Source organism: Bidens hawaiensis, unplaced genomic scaffold (assembly GCF_021521415.1).
Source record: "Bidens hawaiensis isolate Kalapana, Puna unplaced genomic scaffold, B.hawaiensis_p1.1 tig00008283_1, whole genome shotgun sequence".
NCBI classification, from domain to species: Eukaryota; Viridiplantae; Streptophyta; class Magnoliopsida; order Asterales; family Asteraceae; genus Bidens; species Bidens hawaiensis.
The window spans coordinates 605654-621448 of NW_027491589.1; the positions used below are offsets into that span (position 1 = coordinate 605654).

Consider the following 15795-nt stretch of genomic DNA (forward strand, 5'->3'; position numbering starts at 1 on the left):
AAGAGGTGCATAAAGTGAAACCTAACTTAACGTTGTAAAACAAGATTTAGAGTCATAGCGACCCACCTTTATTGGTCACATGCCCCATGTTATTAATTTGCACCATACCCTAAGAAAAGTAAGTAACTCCTTCCTGAATTAACTCCTTTTATAACGTGACCCTCACGCAATTACTCCATCAATTTAACCATTCATATATCCTAGAAAATTACAACCATTTAATACATAAATAATAAACAAGTACACAATTATACACTAGTCATTCAAACTTTTAATCTAAACGAGTCATTCCATGTTACATGGTTTTACAAAAACTCTAAAATCGACATCAAATTTAGGACAAATTTTCTGTAATTTATATTTTATAAATTAATGTATGACAAAGGTACATTTTTAGATTATTTTAAGGAAACGTGAAAACAAGTTAAAGAAGTGTATATGCTTATTTTATTCGTCTATCTTAGACATACAGTTAATGATTTAACGTAAAATGAAAATATATAATAATAGGACATTTTATTATTTTCAATTACAGCTAAAAAGGAAGCCCCCGTAAACTTCCTTACAGACCCCACGGAAGGGAGATCCACTCTACGACCGGCAGATTTGCTCGTCTTTGGTTGGGCCGGGGGAAAACACGCTTGTGTTGACCTCACAGGGGTATCTCCCTTAGCTGGTTTGAGGGATAATGGGTTTGTAGCTGGGCAAGCAATGAAAAGGGCTGAAACGAAGAAGGTGGAGAAACATGCTAAAGCCTGCGAAGAGAACCAACATGTTTTTGTCCCTCTGGCTTTTGATACATTTGGCTCCTTGGCACCGGAAGCTATCCGTTTTCTAACCATGGTCCAACAGGTTGTGCATAGCGATGTGTCGACTCCAAAGGGGCAGGGGTATGTCTTTAGCAGGTTAGGGTTTGCAATTCAGAAAGGGGTGGCGGCGCAGCTTGTTGCCCGCCTACCTGCTATATTGATGTAATATCTATGTTTCTACATATTGGAACCCAATTTTTGACACATCTAAGTAAAGAAAATTGATATTACTTTTGAGAAAATATGAAACAAGTTAAAGAAGTCTATATGCTTCGTTTATTTGTCCATATTACAAGCCAATATGTTAATTAGTAAAAATAAAACATGTTAGTTCAAAATCAAAGTTGAGCAGGGAATCATTTAAACCGTATAAACATGGTTACAAGTGCTTGTCTAATATAGTGGAAGGTAAAAAAAAAGACAACTATACAAAATCACCGTTAATGAAATTATTACAAGTTACTCATATTTTTAACTATAAAATCACTTTTTTTAACGATCAACAAAAACGTGATATTAAAACACTAGCAAGGAACTAGAACCGTTAAACATAACATCCATCAAAAACCAAAAACAGAATCTTAATTTCCTCTAGACTCCACTTTGTACCTCTACTTTTTAATCCAAAGGTACCTTAATTTCCTCCACCAAGCTTGAGATTTGAATCGGAGTTCCCAAATGGACTTTGTTGTGAAAATGATTATAATTGTTAATTTAGATTAAAAGACTTAAATGAAACAATTTTAAAACTTGATAATCATTTTAAAAGTTAATTATGATTAGCGACATTCTTTTTTTTTGTTATTACTTAATATATCAGGTTATATTTGGAAAGAAAAATGTATATCACCAAAGTGCAACCAATTTCATGCATATTCCCCGGTCATTCCGTTTTAACATTTATTAAAGAATTTCACAATAATCAAACAATATTGAAATTTGATTGATTTTATAGTTTAAACCAAACTTCAATGAAACTATTGTAAAGTGTAAAATGACAATTTTCTTAAAACAATAGTTAATGAAAGCAATAGCTATTAGCTAAATCAACATGTAATTAACTAATTTTTCTACAATAAGGTCCTTATTTAATAACATAAAACTCAAAACAAGAACGTGAACAACAACGTTAAGAGGCAAGCACATTCTTCACATCACTCATCATAATTTATTTATATATTATCTCAACTGCTTTCTCATTTTTATTCCACAGCTGTCACAAAAAGAAACTAAAATAAAATAAACAAATTAAACAGCTTTTCACCACCCTTCATAACGTGGTCACACCCTCTTCCCATGTGACTTAAACCTTAGGCTGAGGGGTGTGGGGCTTCAGCGGGGGCGCTAGAGCCCCTCCGCTCGCGCCCCCAGGCGCTAGCACCACACCCCCGGGGCGAGAGAGGGGCACGAGCACGGAATTCAAAGCAGGCGCAAGCCCCTTAGCGGGACCAATATGGCGTAAAGGGACATTGGGAGACGTGAAAGAGCCGTTGAGACATGAGAAATGAGCCGTTGGGCTCTTTAATTTAATAAAAAAAAATGTGTTCTTCCTATATATAAACCCAAGATCACATAAAACAATTACCACACCCAAAATCACATAAAACAATTACAACTTCAAAAAAAAACCCAAAATCAACCCATCTTCCAAACTTTTTTTAAAAACATGGCTGGAAATTGGTACCCAAACCTAGATTCAGATTATATTGACGATTTATGGTCGTCACCGGACCAACCGGTGTTTTATTCGGAGCCGCAACAATTATCCGGCTTTCAACCATCCAACATACAACCGTCTCCTAACTTTGTTATTCCGGAGACACAAGAATCACACGGTGAAGCTACCGGACAAAGAAGACGCGTCCACCGGAAAAAACAAGTTGCAACGGACGGGTCGGGACCGGCTTCGACTCCGAGGACGAAACGGAAAACCACTCCGTGGTCATCGGATGAGAAGGAAGCCTTGTGTCGGGCTTGAATAGTCATTTCTGAGGATCGGCGTTGCGGTAATTGTTTTAACGTTTTTAAAAATGATTTTTAATAAAAAAGTTAAATGACTTACAAATTTATTTATTCATTTTGCAGCCGACTACCAAAAGAGCAAGATTTTTTGGATAAAGGTTAGGGAGACGTTCTATACGCTCGTTGGGAGTACAAAGCGGAACGCCGATATGATTTCGGGTCGGTGGTCCGAAATCAGAAAATTTGTCGGCTTGTTTACTAATCTTTTCAACAGGAACAGCGGTCGTATGAGACCAAGTGGCAGTGATGATTTGGCGGTTTACAATTTCACTGTCGAAGAGTGGAAGCAGGAGTGTTTGCGGAGGTATGGGACGGTGAAGACGTGGGACGATGTAAAGTTGTGGGAGAGGTTGAAAAGGTGTTCCAAGTGGGCTGAGCTGGTGGCGCCGGACGTTGATGCGGAAGTACGGCCGAAACGGACTAAAACAAGTTCGCCCGGAGCGTATAGCACTTCAATCGGGTCGGATTGCCGCGTTGGATTCGACCTAAACATTGCGGGGGAGGAAACGTCTTCACCGCCGAGGAGGCGGCCATTGGGACGGGACGCCAAGGGGAAACAATCGGCTGAGGGGGAAGCCGTAAACATCGCCAATCTTGTTGAATCCCTCAATAAATTCAACAAAACCATGGAGGTGGTCTCTAATGACAAAAAGGAAAAAAGTCGAATGAGAGATTTGGACTTCCTTACTAGAGACTTCAGTAACCTAAATCCGGTCGATCAAATGCTAATGAAAAAGCAAAAGGAACGTATCCGAAAGAGGTTGATCGAAGAAGACCAAGCCGAAGAATAAGAATAATGTTTTTTTTTAGTACTTTAATTTTTATTTTATTTTTAGATATTAATGTGTTTTTTAATTAATGTTTGTTTTTTTAAATAATTTATGAGTTTTTTTAATACATTTATAAAAAAATAAAAAAAAATCCGCTGGAGCCCCTGCTGGAGCCCCTCCACACCAGGGCCAGGGGCTCCAGCGGGGGCTCCAACACCCCCCTTATCCAGTTTCTCTCTCTGCCACACGTCATAATATTATTGGATGGAGCCCCCACTCGCGCCCCCATTAGAGCCCCCACACCCCTCAGCCTTATATATAACAACACAACACCCATAACACTTCCATCACAACTCAACTCAACTCAACACGTCTCTCTTGTCACCTTCAATATCCCTCAATCTCTCCGCTATGTCTGTTCCGGCCACCACCGTCGTACCGCCTTTAGTCGATGACCTCGACATTGTCATTCCGACTATTCGGAACCTTGATTTTCTTGAGCAGTGGAGGGCATTCTTCCAGCCTTACCATTTGATCATTGTGCAAGATGGAGATCCCACCAAGACTATTAGAGTGCCTGAAGGGTTTGATTACGAGTTGTATAATCGTAATGATATTAATCGGATGTTGGGCCCCAAAGCTAGCTGCATTTCGTTCAAGGATTCTGCTTGCCGGTGCTTCGGTTTCCTTGTTTCGAAGAAGAAGTATATCTTCACCATTGATGATGACTGCTTTGTAAGTCTTGATCTCCGTTTCTTAGTACTAGGGATGTGAAAAAAAACCGAAAACCGAACCGTATGTATAGTGAAAAAAATAAACCGAATTTCAAATTTTGTTTTTGGTTTATTCAGTCCTGTTCGGTTCGATTATTATGCGTAGCAGAATTGTGATGTTGGTTTTCGGATCCGATATACAAAATTTTGAATTTGGTTAAACTAAATAAATAACTATATTTTTTTAAATTTATATTTATTTTTTATGTAACTAGTATCCAACCCAATTGAGCCCACATACTGAATCATCTATTACGAGCATTTTCGTGATTGAGTTTGAAAAGTGCTTATAAAAACCAATAAGTTAAAATGTGTTTGGCAATTATAAAAATATTTTTTATTTTAGGTTTTTGAGAGGGTTAAACAACAGTTTTCCAAAAGCCCCAAATCTTGCTTTTTAAAAAAGCCGATAAGCCGATAAACATTTTTCAAACTCAATCCCAAACATTACCTACATATTCGATAAACATGAAGCAAAACTATGCAAAAATGTTATTCGGTTTAAATTCGGATATGTTCATATATTTCAATTATGGACAAAAAATTTAAAATCTGAATAAACTGATCTGAACTAACCAAATAACCTACATTTGAACCGATGATCTGAAATTTAGTAACGGTCCAAACAGTAGAACTCAACCCAAATGACTAGTCAGACAGATGAGATAGCTAATTTGGTCTATATTGACCACACAACTAGTGGTCATACATTGTAACGGTTCTAGTCCGTAACGTAAATATTGTTTCTTAATTAATCGGAATTCGAACTGATTTGATTGTAATTTTGTAAAAGGTGGCTAAGGATCCATCAGGACAAGAGATCAATGCGTTGGCTCAGCATATTAATAATCTGCTGACACCCGCAACACCTTTCTTCTTCAACACCTTGTATGATCCGTACAGAGAAGGTGCTGATTTCGTGAGAGGGTACCCCTTCAGTTTAAGGGAAGGTGCCACCACTGCGATTTCTCACGGGCTTTGGCTCAACATCCCGGATTATGATGCACCTACTCAGCTTGTCAAACCGCTTGAACGTAACTCCAGGTCTGTCAACGGTCAACATTTCAATTATCATCATACCAGTTAATGACATTTTGTTGTTAGAGATAATTAATTAGTTTGGGGTAACAAATAAATAATCAGTTTTGGGTGGCAGGTTGACCAATTTATATAAGTGGACCGTGTTCGGGTCAACCTGTTTAATGAGGGGTCAGGTTGACCTGTTTATATAAACGGATTTTATTCAAGCCGACCTGTTTATAAACGGGCCGTGTTTAGGTCAACCTGTTTAATAGATGGGGATCTGTGTTATACAAACGGGTGTGTTTGGGTTGACCTTTTTAACCAAAATGGACCTATTTTTTTTAATGGGTCGTGTTCGGGTCGACCTGGTTATATAACAATTTTAGGTGAATGGGCCTAGGTCGACCTCTTTACGTAAGCGGGCTATGTCCAGGTCAACTAGTTTAGTTAAATGGGTCGTTTTCGGATCAACATGTTTAGTTAAACGGGTCCACTGACTAATACATTTAACCCCATTTTACAACTCATCAACTTGATTAACGCATTTTACAACTTGATGCAGGTATGTGGATGCTGTTATGACCATCCCAAAGGGAACTTTGTTTCCAATGTGCGGGATGAACCTCGGGTTCCACAGGGAACTGATCGGACCCGCCATGTACTTCGGGCTCATGGGTGACGGTCAACCCATCGGTCGCTACGACGACATGTGGGCCGGTTGGTGTGCTAAGGTGATATGTGACCATTTGGGGCTCGGTGTGAAAACCGGGCTGCCATACATTTGGCACAGCAAAGCTAGCAACCCATTTGTTAACTTGAAGAAAGAGTACAAGGGTATCTACTGGCAAGAAGATATCATCCCATTTTTCCAATCTGTGGTTCTACCTAAAGACTGCACAAGCCCACAACAATGTTATCTTGAACTCTCTAAGCTTGTGAAGGAGAAGCTTGGACCGATTGACCCGTATTTTGAGAAGCTTGCGGGTGAGATGATTACATGGATTGATGCGTGGAACGAGCTCAACCCGTCTACTGATGGAACCGTGGTCAAGAAAGCAGAGGTTGCAGCGTCCAAAAAGAAGTGAAGTAACGCGAATTGGTTCGGTTTTGCCATACTTAAGTAATTTTTTATATTTAGTTTTATTGCTATAAGTTGATGTGTTTTTAGTATTGGAATAATGTTTCTTTAGAAACTGTTTGTTCTACAGGCATGTGTTAAGGTATTAAGGAGCTGTAACCTATTTTTCTTTGTAATTCCCTTATAATTGAATCTATTATTTTAGTATTTTATTTATGACTGCATTTTTCTAGAGGCAGGCCTGGCTCCGAGAAAGCAAAAACAATTTTGGGTCGTAGGCGAAAAATTTTTTGGGCCTTAAGTCAAAATGAGTATTTTGTTGGTTTAAATAATTAAATTTATATATAGGTTTACTTTATTATAATTTGGGTTATGTAAAATTTTTTTGTATAAAAATAGGATTAAACATGTCTTAAATGAAACTTGAACCCATAACAAACATTTTGGTTGAGAGTAATACCCCTTTGTCACTAAACCAAACTAGTGATCATGTAATTAGGTTTAAACACTAAATATAAATATTGTTTTTAATTACAATAAACATATTTAAAAAAAAAAATTCGGGCCTAACGGGGTGTCGGGCCTGTGGCCGTCGACCACCACGCCACCCCTATGGGCCGGCCCTGTCTAGAGGTGTATAGTTTTCAAATCATCGTGATGGGTATTCGGGTATGTGATTAGTTTTAAAAGCTTTTGTGATTATTAGATAAGCATAGTATCATATGATTTAATATGGAGTGAACAAGGCGTGTCTTTGAATAGCATCAAGCGTTAAGGCAAGTGATGAGAGATTGAGAGGTCCGGGTCATCAACAGACGACAAAGATAAAACATAGATGAGACTGAACAAGATATTACAAGTCATGACTCATGATCAAGATTTATTGATAACAAAATTGCAAGCATGTGTGGACCTTACTCGAGTGTTCCCTCATGTTGGCTCAGGGATGGTCTATTGCGGGTCAGGTTGTGTTGAAAACTCATTCAGAAATCAACATGTGTTTCTCCCATTTGCTTATGATACATTTGGTTTCTTAACCCCGTGCGATATTAATTTTCTTATCAAAAAAAATTTTCAAAATAGGAAAAGGAAGAAGGATTAGATGGATTATAGAAGAGAGAAAAGAAGTGTTAGAAAACTAGGAGATCCGTCATTTGAAATGGCGGATCTCGACAAACATGTAGGGCCGGCCAGATATTGTCTGGTGAGGTGGACGACAACCCTGACATCCGCCATTTGAAATGGCGGAACACGATGAATTCGTGTTCCGCCATTTCAAATGGCGGATGTCAACACTGTTGATCCGTCATTTTGACTGGCAGATCACATATTCCAAAGTAGCCTATCCCTATTGGTAAAAGTAAATTTTAAAGGATATCCGCTATTTGAAATGGAAGATGTCAATCCGCCATTTCAAATAGCAGATGTTAATAATGACTGATTCGACCACACACCTTTAACTGAGTGAATAGTGTGTTGTGAAAACTGAATAGTGAATGACTTACTTTCTTTATTATTATTAATTTAGTTTTTTCTTTTAATATATAAACGTTGTTTTTGACCTGACATAAGCCTTTTTTCTTTTTTATTATTTACTTAATAATATTTTTTAAAGACCTTAAAACAAATAAAAATTATATTTAACAAATAACGTTTTTAATATACGTTTTCTTATTATTTAAAAAAATAAAAAAGGTAAAATTAAAAAGATTTTTTTTAATACAAACACCATGTTTTAATATGTTGAAGGACATCCGTCATTTGAATTGGAAGATGTCATCTTGACATCCGCCATTTCAAATGGCGGATGTGAATAGTGACTGATTTCACCACACCAGTCCCTTTTTCTTTATATTATTTACGTTTTAATTTTTATTATTTACTTAGTAACCTTTTTTAAATAACTTTTTTAACAAATAAAACGTATATTTAACAAATAACGTTTTTAAAATACGTTTTATTATTTATTAGTATTATAAATGTCATTATTTAAAAAAAAATACAAAATGTAATATTAATTTTTTTTAATAAAAACACCATGTTCTAATATTTTGATGGACATCCGTCATTTGATATGGAAGATTTCATCTTGACATCCGCCATTTCAAATGGCGGATGTGAATAGTCTACTTTCTGGCTGATTTGACAACACACTACCTTTTTCTTTTTTATTTTTACTTATTTTCCTAAATTAACAAATACAAAGTTAATGTCAAGAAATATTTTTTTTATTAAAATCACGTAATATATGTTATTCAAAAATATAATTTTTATTATTTATTTGTTTTCTAATAACATTATTTTTTCACAGTTGAAATTGTGATTTATTTAAAACATATTCATTATTTATTAAAGAAATTAAAATGTGGCTTTTTGGTATATATGGGTTACTTAAATAAAGGATGAAGGAGCCATTGATGCTTAATATTGTGTTACAAATGATAAGTTCTAAGAAATTATAAGTTGAAGAAAAACATGAAGAGTCTGGAGATTAAATAGAGGTGAACAGAGTCAAAATATGTACATGTATTAAATACATATGATGTCCATTTACTTGAACTTCTAGTCAACAAATTACATTTCAAGTCAATAAATATTAAATTGTGATTTACTTCAAATATAAACAAATTTATTCTAGCCATTCACATATTTCAAAAAATAGAAAAGAAAGTCAGGTTGACAAAAAGGAGGGTAGTGTGTGTTGTTAAAAACGAGGAGACATTCAACTTAAAGGGTAGTGTGTTGTCATGTCAGTCAGTCAAAAGTCCTGCCATTTGAAATGACGGATGTCAGGTTGAATCTTTCATTTCAAATAACGGATATTCTTCAAAATTCACTTTTACCAATAGAGGTAGGCTACTTTGGGATATGTGACCAGCCAGTCAAAATGACGAATCAACAGTGTTGACATCCGCCATTTGAAATGGCGAAACACGAATAAAATATTCGTGTTTCGCCATTTCAAATGGCGGATGTCAGGGTTGTCGTCCACCTCACCAGACAATATCTGACCGGCCCTACATGTTTGTCGAGATCCGTCATTTCAAATGACGGATCTCCTAGTTTTATAACACTTCTTTTCTCTCTCCTATAATCCATCTAATCCTTCTTCCTTTTCCTATTTTGAAAAATTTTTCTTTCTTATCAAGGCTCAGCGAGTCGTGCATGGTAATTTCTCGGTCCCCAAGACCCAAAACTTCATTTTTAGTAGGATCGATTTTGCTATTTAAATGAGGGTTTGTCAATTTACCTCCTACTTTATTGTAATTGTTTGGGGTTAATGAAATATTATTTTCCATTGCCAAAAAAATAAAGCTATTTAAGTTATTTTTGTACTTTAATTTTAGAGTAAATTACTTTTTTCATCCTTTAGGTATAATTGAAATTGCATATTTCGTCATTTAGTTCTAATGAATTTTTAACTTTTGTTTAGGTTTAGGATCCTCCCACACTACCTATGATTCTCACACACCATTTTTTTCTATACGGCTTGTATAGAGCTATACGGTCGTATGGAACCCTGAATCGTGTCAGTTTGTGTCTGGGTCGTATAGGCCTATACGACCGTATAGACATTTTTTTTGAATTTATATATTATCTGACTTGCATCATTTTTTTAGCAATTCTACACGCTCTCCTTTTCGAACCTTTCATGCGTTGTATAGCACCACTGAAAATCTATCTATACGGGTCGTATAGCACTATACGGCTAGTATAGTCATTTTCCGGCTGCGATTAACAGTCGTCAAAAGACAGTCTGAATCTTTCGGCAAATGTTTTTATACGGTGGTACAGCCCTATACGACCGTATAGGTTTTATGGTTTTTCAGGGAGCAATACGAGCCATTTAATACATATACGGCTCGTATAGGTCTATACTGTCGTATAGGCTGCAAAAAGTTTTTTTTTCCCCTTGTCAGTCATTCATACCCTATACAGCCGTATAGGCCTATATGAGGTGTATCGACATGTGAGGGTGGTGTATGAGGATCATATCCCTTTATTTATTTTGTTATTTGATTTTTGAGAAGTAAAAGGTGTTTGATAAAGCCCCTTCAAAAGCTTCAAAATGGAGTTTTCAAAAGTGCATTTTCTATTCAAAAATTAAATAAGCAAGTTTGAAAAACTCACCCACACATCCCCTAAAACAACCTTTGCGTATTTTTTGTTCTTTTGATAGACATGTGTTTAAAACGAATGTTAAAAGTTGTCATATGTGATGCACATGAGATCATTTTTGTTCTTTTAGACCCAAGGAATGTAATTAACTCAAACGATAAAAATAATTTTGGAAGGCCAATTTGGATAACTGACGGGCCACTGACCCATCCGATCATCTTCATTCCACCCTCAGGAGAAAACCCACCTATAAGTGAGAAAACCACTGACCTATATTGAACCCTCTATTTTTTTTCAAAAGACTTGAACTTAAAACCTTCTCTTATTAAAATGAAGTCTCATCATAACTACTTGACCTAGAGATCATTGGCTACTCAAACTATAATTAACACCAGCCACCCTAGGGCCTAATTGCTATCGACCGAGAAGGTTTGTGACTTGATGAACACCAGCAACCCTTCCATTACTTCCCTCACCACAAGGTCAACCACTCCCATAACTCCACTCAAACACCAAACTCGAATGGCATATATGGCCGTTGTTGGGTGTTAGTATTCCGGATCGTATTCACAAGTAATATGGAATGACCTAAGTTGACAAGTCGGTCAAATTGCTTTAGTTTCGTATTGTAATGGGTTAGTATGATAAAATGTTGGTCACCAAGTTAGGGTTAGATCAAATATATGGTTTGAGTAGAGAGTATGGATGAGTGATCAGTAAATAATTATTGAAACGAGTTTTTAAGCCGATTTTTCCTTGCATTAATAAAGTATTTATTGATCATATGCGTGTTCTGATTTCATTCAATTTCCCTTTGTTCACGAATGGCAACATATATCCTTGTCTTTATGAATCAATCTTAAATGGTGCATCTCAATGGACTCAATTAACAACATTTGTTATCATCATTTGTCAAAATGGGCTTTGTTTCTTGTGTCATAGTTCTAGCACCTATTGCAAATAGCAGGAACTATGACATTTATTTGAGATTATGCATGGTGATATACAAGTAGAAAAACTCATTATCTTGATCCAGATGCTACCAGCCTCAGCAACAAGGATTATCTTTCTGTGTGTTTCATTCCATTTTGACTTCTTTTTCATGATCAATCAAATTGATGTACATGTGTTTCGTACCAATCCTCCTAACATCACCTATCCTCTTTCCTAGTTAAAGAGATTTATTCGATATCGGCCTAGGAGTGTAACTTTTCTTCCCCTATGATGTTCTAGTGTAGATAAAGATAGACATTGGAGATTCATGGAAATTTATAAAACCAACCAATCACAACACACGCCCTTAAACCATTCATGTAGTGGAACCTGATTTTGGTAACACATTGATGAGCCCGAGTTGTTGGCAGCGCTTTGCTGATGGATGAAGTGCCCAACAGAGGGGTACCAAACGGTGCCACCAACACCATGAAAGAGTTTAAAAACATGAAAATAATATTCAGATGTTCAAATATACACCGCCAACATCACTTAAATCATTCGGGTAGTGAAACCCGAGTTGTTGCCGGCGTTTTGCTGATGGATAGAGTGCCAAACCGAGGAGCACCCAAATGGTGCCTTTGAACACCATGAAAAGTGTAAAAATTTGAATAATATTTAGATATTCAAAGATACAACACTGCCAACATCACGTCAGCAACACACAAAAATATATCAGAGTTCCTAAACCAGTCCAACGAGCGGGGACCCGGTAACCAGTTCAATTACCACTTGCCAAAAACCGGCATGTCCAATAAGTGGCAGTTCAAATGGAACAATGTGTCTAGTCTAGTTTTAACAACATTGGCCCAAACAGTTTAGTTAATCTTTGAATCAAGATACAAAAACAAGCAGACCGTGCCCTCTCAAAGTTACTTATTTCTTCCATTTCGGGAAAAGCTGATACACAAAAAACAAATCAAAACAACAGATAATTATTTTATTCAAATTGAAATTCCATGAGCCTTCATCATCTTCTCAACCTCCAAATACACAGTTGAGTACGGCAAGTACTCATTGAAATACTCTTTGCTGAGGTCGTTAATAGCAACTGCGAGTTTTGGAATTTCTAAGGTTTCTTCATGAGTAAGTTTCCTCACAAACCGAGCCGGATTTCCGGCCCATAATTCTCCACTTGGAATCCTTCTTCCTGGAGGCAGTACAGAACCAGCTTCAAGTATAGAATGGGTTTCAACCAAAGACCCTTCCATCAGTATTGAGCGTTGACCGATTATGCACTCAGGCTCGATCGTGCATGACCTCAGTAGGCAGTAGGCTCCAACTGTCACAAACCGTTCGATCATTGTCTCTGCTGGTAAACCTGTAAACAACCCACAAAGACAACCTTTTATGAAATAAGGATGCACATCTATCTACTCTCTAAAACTAAGAGCGTGCACGGGACAGTTTGGTTCCCTTTTAAGCCCCAACCAGAATTGTCAGTTAAGGGATTTGGAAAAGCAAAACAAATGTGATTGCTATCTTATTTTATTTCCCAACTTTGTGTCAATCAAAAAAGATGTGGACTGTTTGAGATCCAAAATACAATGTAGTAAAACTCAACTGATGAAGACTAGAGTATATGTAGGCACGTAGCTTATACGCTAGATTGGTAGCATGTTCAATTCAAATTTTGATATGCATCTTTTCTATTTTGGGAATTGGAGGTGCTTAGCCAATGAGCCTAGAGTCCTAAATCACAAATGACATACAATGAGTTATAATGGTCGTGTGGCCCTGTAGTGTGAATCCCTAATACAAAAAACCAAGATGTCCCCTGCACTTGGGCTCATTGACTAAACACCTCCAAACAGAAAAGATAAATACCAAAAGTTGAATTGAACTAGTCAACACATGCGAGCATACAAGCTGTGGGTATGATCTTGTCCTATCACCTGAAAATTCACCAAGTTCTATATTAAATCTTAGATAGTTTAGCCACCTTAACTTGCAACACTTTCTACATCTATTTAAAAGTTCGCTCAATAGCGAAAACCAGAGCCCCGAATTAGTAATATTAGCTACTCAACTTAAATGGCTTCTACATGCTTGTAGAGTATCATTTTGCAGATTAATGAGAACATACTTGCAACAACAACAAAAAAAAAACCCTTTACCCAACATTGTTACCTAATACTTAGACTTAGCATCTCTAATAGTTAGCCACTTCACTTTTCTTATTTCCAGATTTAGCAATCATCAGTGTTTCAGATGTGTTGCACTAAACATAGACCAAGATAACAAGTGGTCTATAATATTTGAGAAAGTGCAAAAGAGGATATGACATCTGAAGATTTACACCTATGATATCTAAGAAGGTGTTTGGTTCACAAAAGTTTTAAAAGGAACTGGAATGTTTGAAAAAAATTGGAATTAATTCCAATCAACTATTGTACGATGCTTGGTTGGTAAATTTGGTGAAAGAAAATGGAATATAAAAAGTAAAATTACAAAATTATCCTAAATTAAAAATAAAGCTTTTCCTTAACATATCCATAGTTCAGTGTCAGTGGTTAATTAGTTTATTTAATTTGAAAAGCTCCTTGATATGTGCTCAGATAAAACATAATCTTCGTCACCGTGAATTATTGTTTTACTGTGTTGAACATACCAAAAAATGAAATAAAGCGAATTCTCCCCGTCGTTTAAAATTTTAGTGAAGAGCAATGATAAAATAAGAAAGGGCTTTTTGGTAATAATCACAAATTCCTCAGGAAAGTTAGAAATTCCATCTTGTACACAACGGAAAGTAATTTTCCACAAACAAGTCAAGAAATGGAATTTAAATTCCAATTCCATGGAAATCCTTTGAATTCCTGCCAACCAAACAAACCCTCTATCTAAGTATTGCCACCAAAGAAAAATTGTGACTTAAGCTTGATAGCAAGTGAGGGACTCTACTAAAGGGTGTCTGGGATTCCTTATTTTACCTCATAATTTTTTGTCATAAGTTAATAAGTCAGAATATCCTGACTTATTAACATATCGTCTCACATCAAAACATCCCAAACAACTTATTAACTTTTCAAAAAGTTAATAAGTTATAAGTTGATAAAAATAATCAATCACAACCACCCCCTAAACTTCGCCAATCCATATACTTTCTTGACATCATAACCATAGAAAAACGAACACAGACACTGCAAGTTCTTTACCCCTTGCACATTTCAAAACTGAATGTCTATAAATTGGGAAATTTGCAAACAATTTATCTTGATAAATGATAACATCTAAAAAGTATCTCTCTAAACTCATCAATGATTAAAAAAAACTCTAATAGCAGTAAATAAATCTGCAAATAACACTATACATGATTCATCCTACTTCAAACATTCCCAAATCATAAAAACCCTAATTCACTAAACTCACATAATTCCTCTAAGTTCCTAATCAATAAACCCTAATATATAGTCCCAAATTCAATAGATCCATCAATAACCAACAATATAACTTATCCAATTATCCTAAATTCACCACACAACATACTAAAACCCTAAATATAAGCTCAATAAAAAAAAAACCTGTAGGAGAAGACCAGGCGGCATGAACAACACACTTCTCCTGAACATTAGAACAAAACCCAACAGTAATCTTATTCAAATCTCCACGCAGCACAGCACCATTCCAAACAGAAGATCCATCCAGAACGTTGACCTGTCCAGCCAACACAACATTCGGTGCCACGTAAGCGTCCACGGCGATCTTCGGTAGCCACTGACCTAACGGAATGATCTGCCGTTGGCCTCTGTAGTCCCACTTAACTCGATCCGGAGACTCGGTTATCTGCTGAGCCGGTGGCGGTGATGGTTCGGATGCCTTGACGGCTGATGAGGTGGCGACGGCGCGGCTGATGAGGTGGCGGTGGGAGGTGAGTGCGGTTGTTAGGGTTTTTCTTGTGAGACGAGTTAGCGAAGCCATTTCACGATCGACGTTTGGCAAACACGATGAAATGAGTCACGCCGTGAACTGGAGTTTGTAGCTATTACAAATAAGCCCTTTTGGAAAATTAAGTGGCTTAAGTTTAAATCTACAGTTAACAAGTTTTTTTTAATTTTAAACCAACTAAATGATAAGTAAAGTAACAATAAGGTACAAACAACCGTCCTAATATACTTTTAGACTCCAACTCGTAAACTTAGGAAGTGTCTAACAAACTTCACTTAAATTATAACAATAGGATATAAACTACCGTTTGGCAAGCTTCGTCT

At 36.5% G+C, this 15795-nt stretch overlaps 2 protein-coding genes across 2 annotated transcripts; one reads left to right on the forward strand and one right to left on the reverse strand.

The window, feature by feature from the left end:
• Positions 1-3932: 3932 nt before the first annotated feature.
• Positions 3933-6678, forward strand: LOC143637434 (UDP-arabinopyranose mutase 1-like). Its single transcript, XM_077104828.1, has 3 exons — positions 3933-4336; positions 5168-5418; positions 5960-6678. Exons 1-3 carry the CDS (start codon positions 4013-4015, stop codon positions 6480-6482), a joined length of 1098 nt encoding a protein of 365 aa, XP_076960943.1. The 5' UTR covers positions 3933-4012; the 3' UTR covers positions 6483-6678.
• A 5694-nt stretch (positions 6679-12372) lies between these two features.
• Positions 12373-15557, reverse strand: LOC143637436 (gamma carbonic anhydrase-like 2, mitochondrial). The gene is made up of 2 exons (XM_077104829.1): positions 15109-15557; positions 12373-12908 (listed from the first exon to the last, which is right to left on the reverse strand). The coding sequence occupies exons 1-2, from the start codon at positions 15503-15505 to the stop codon at positions 12532-12534; spliced, it is 774 nt and encodes a 257-aa protein (XP_076960944.1). The 5' UTR covers positions 15506-15557; the 3' UTR covers positions 12373-12531.
• Between the last annotated feature and the right edge of the window lie 238 nt (positions 15558-15795).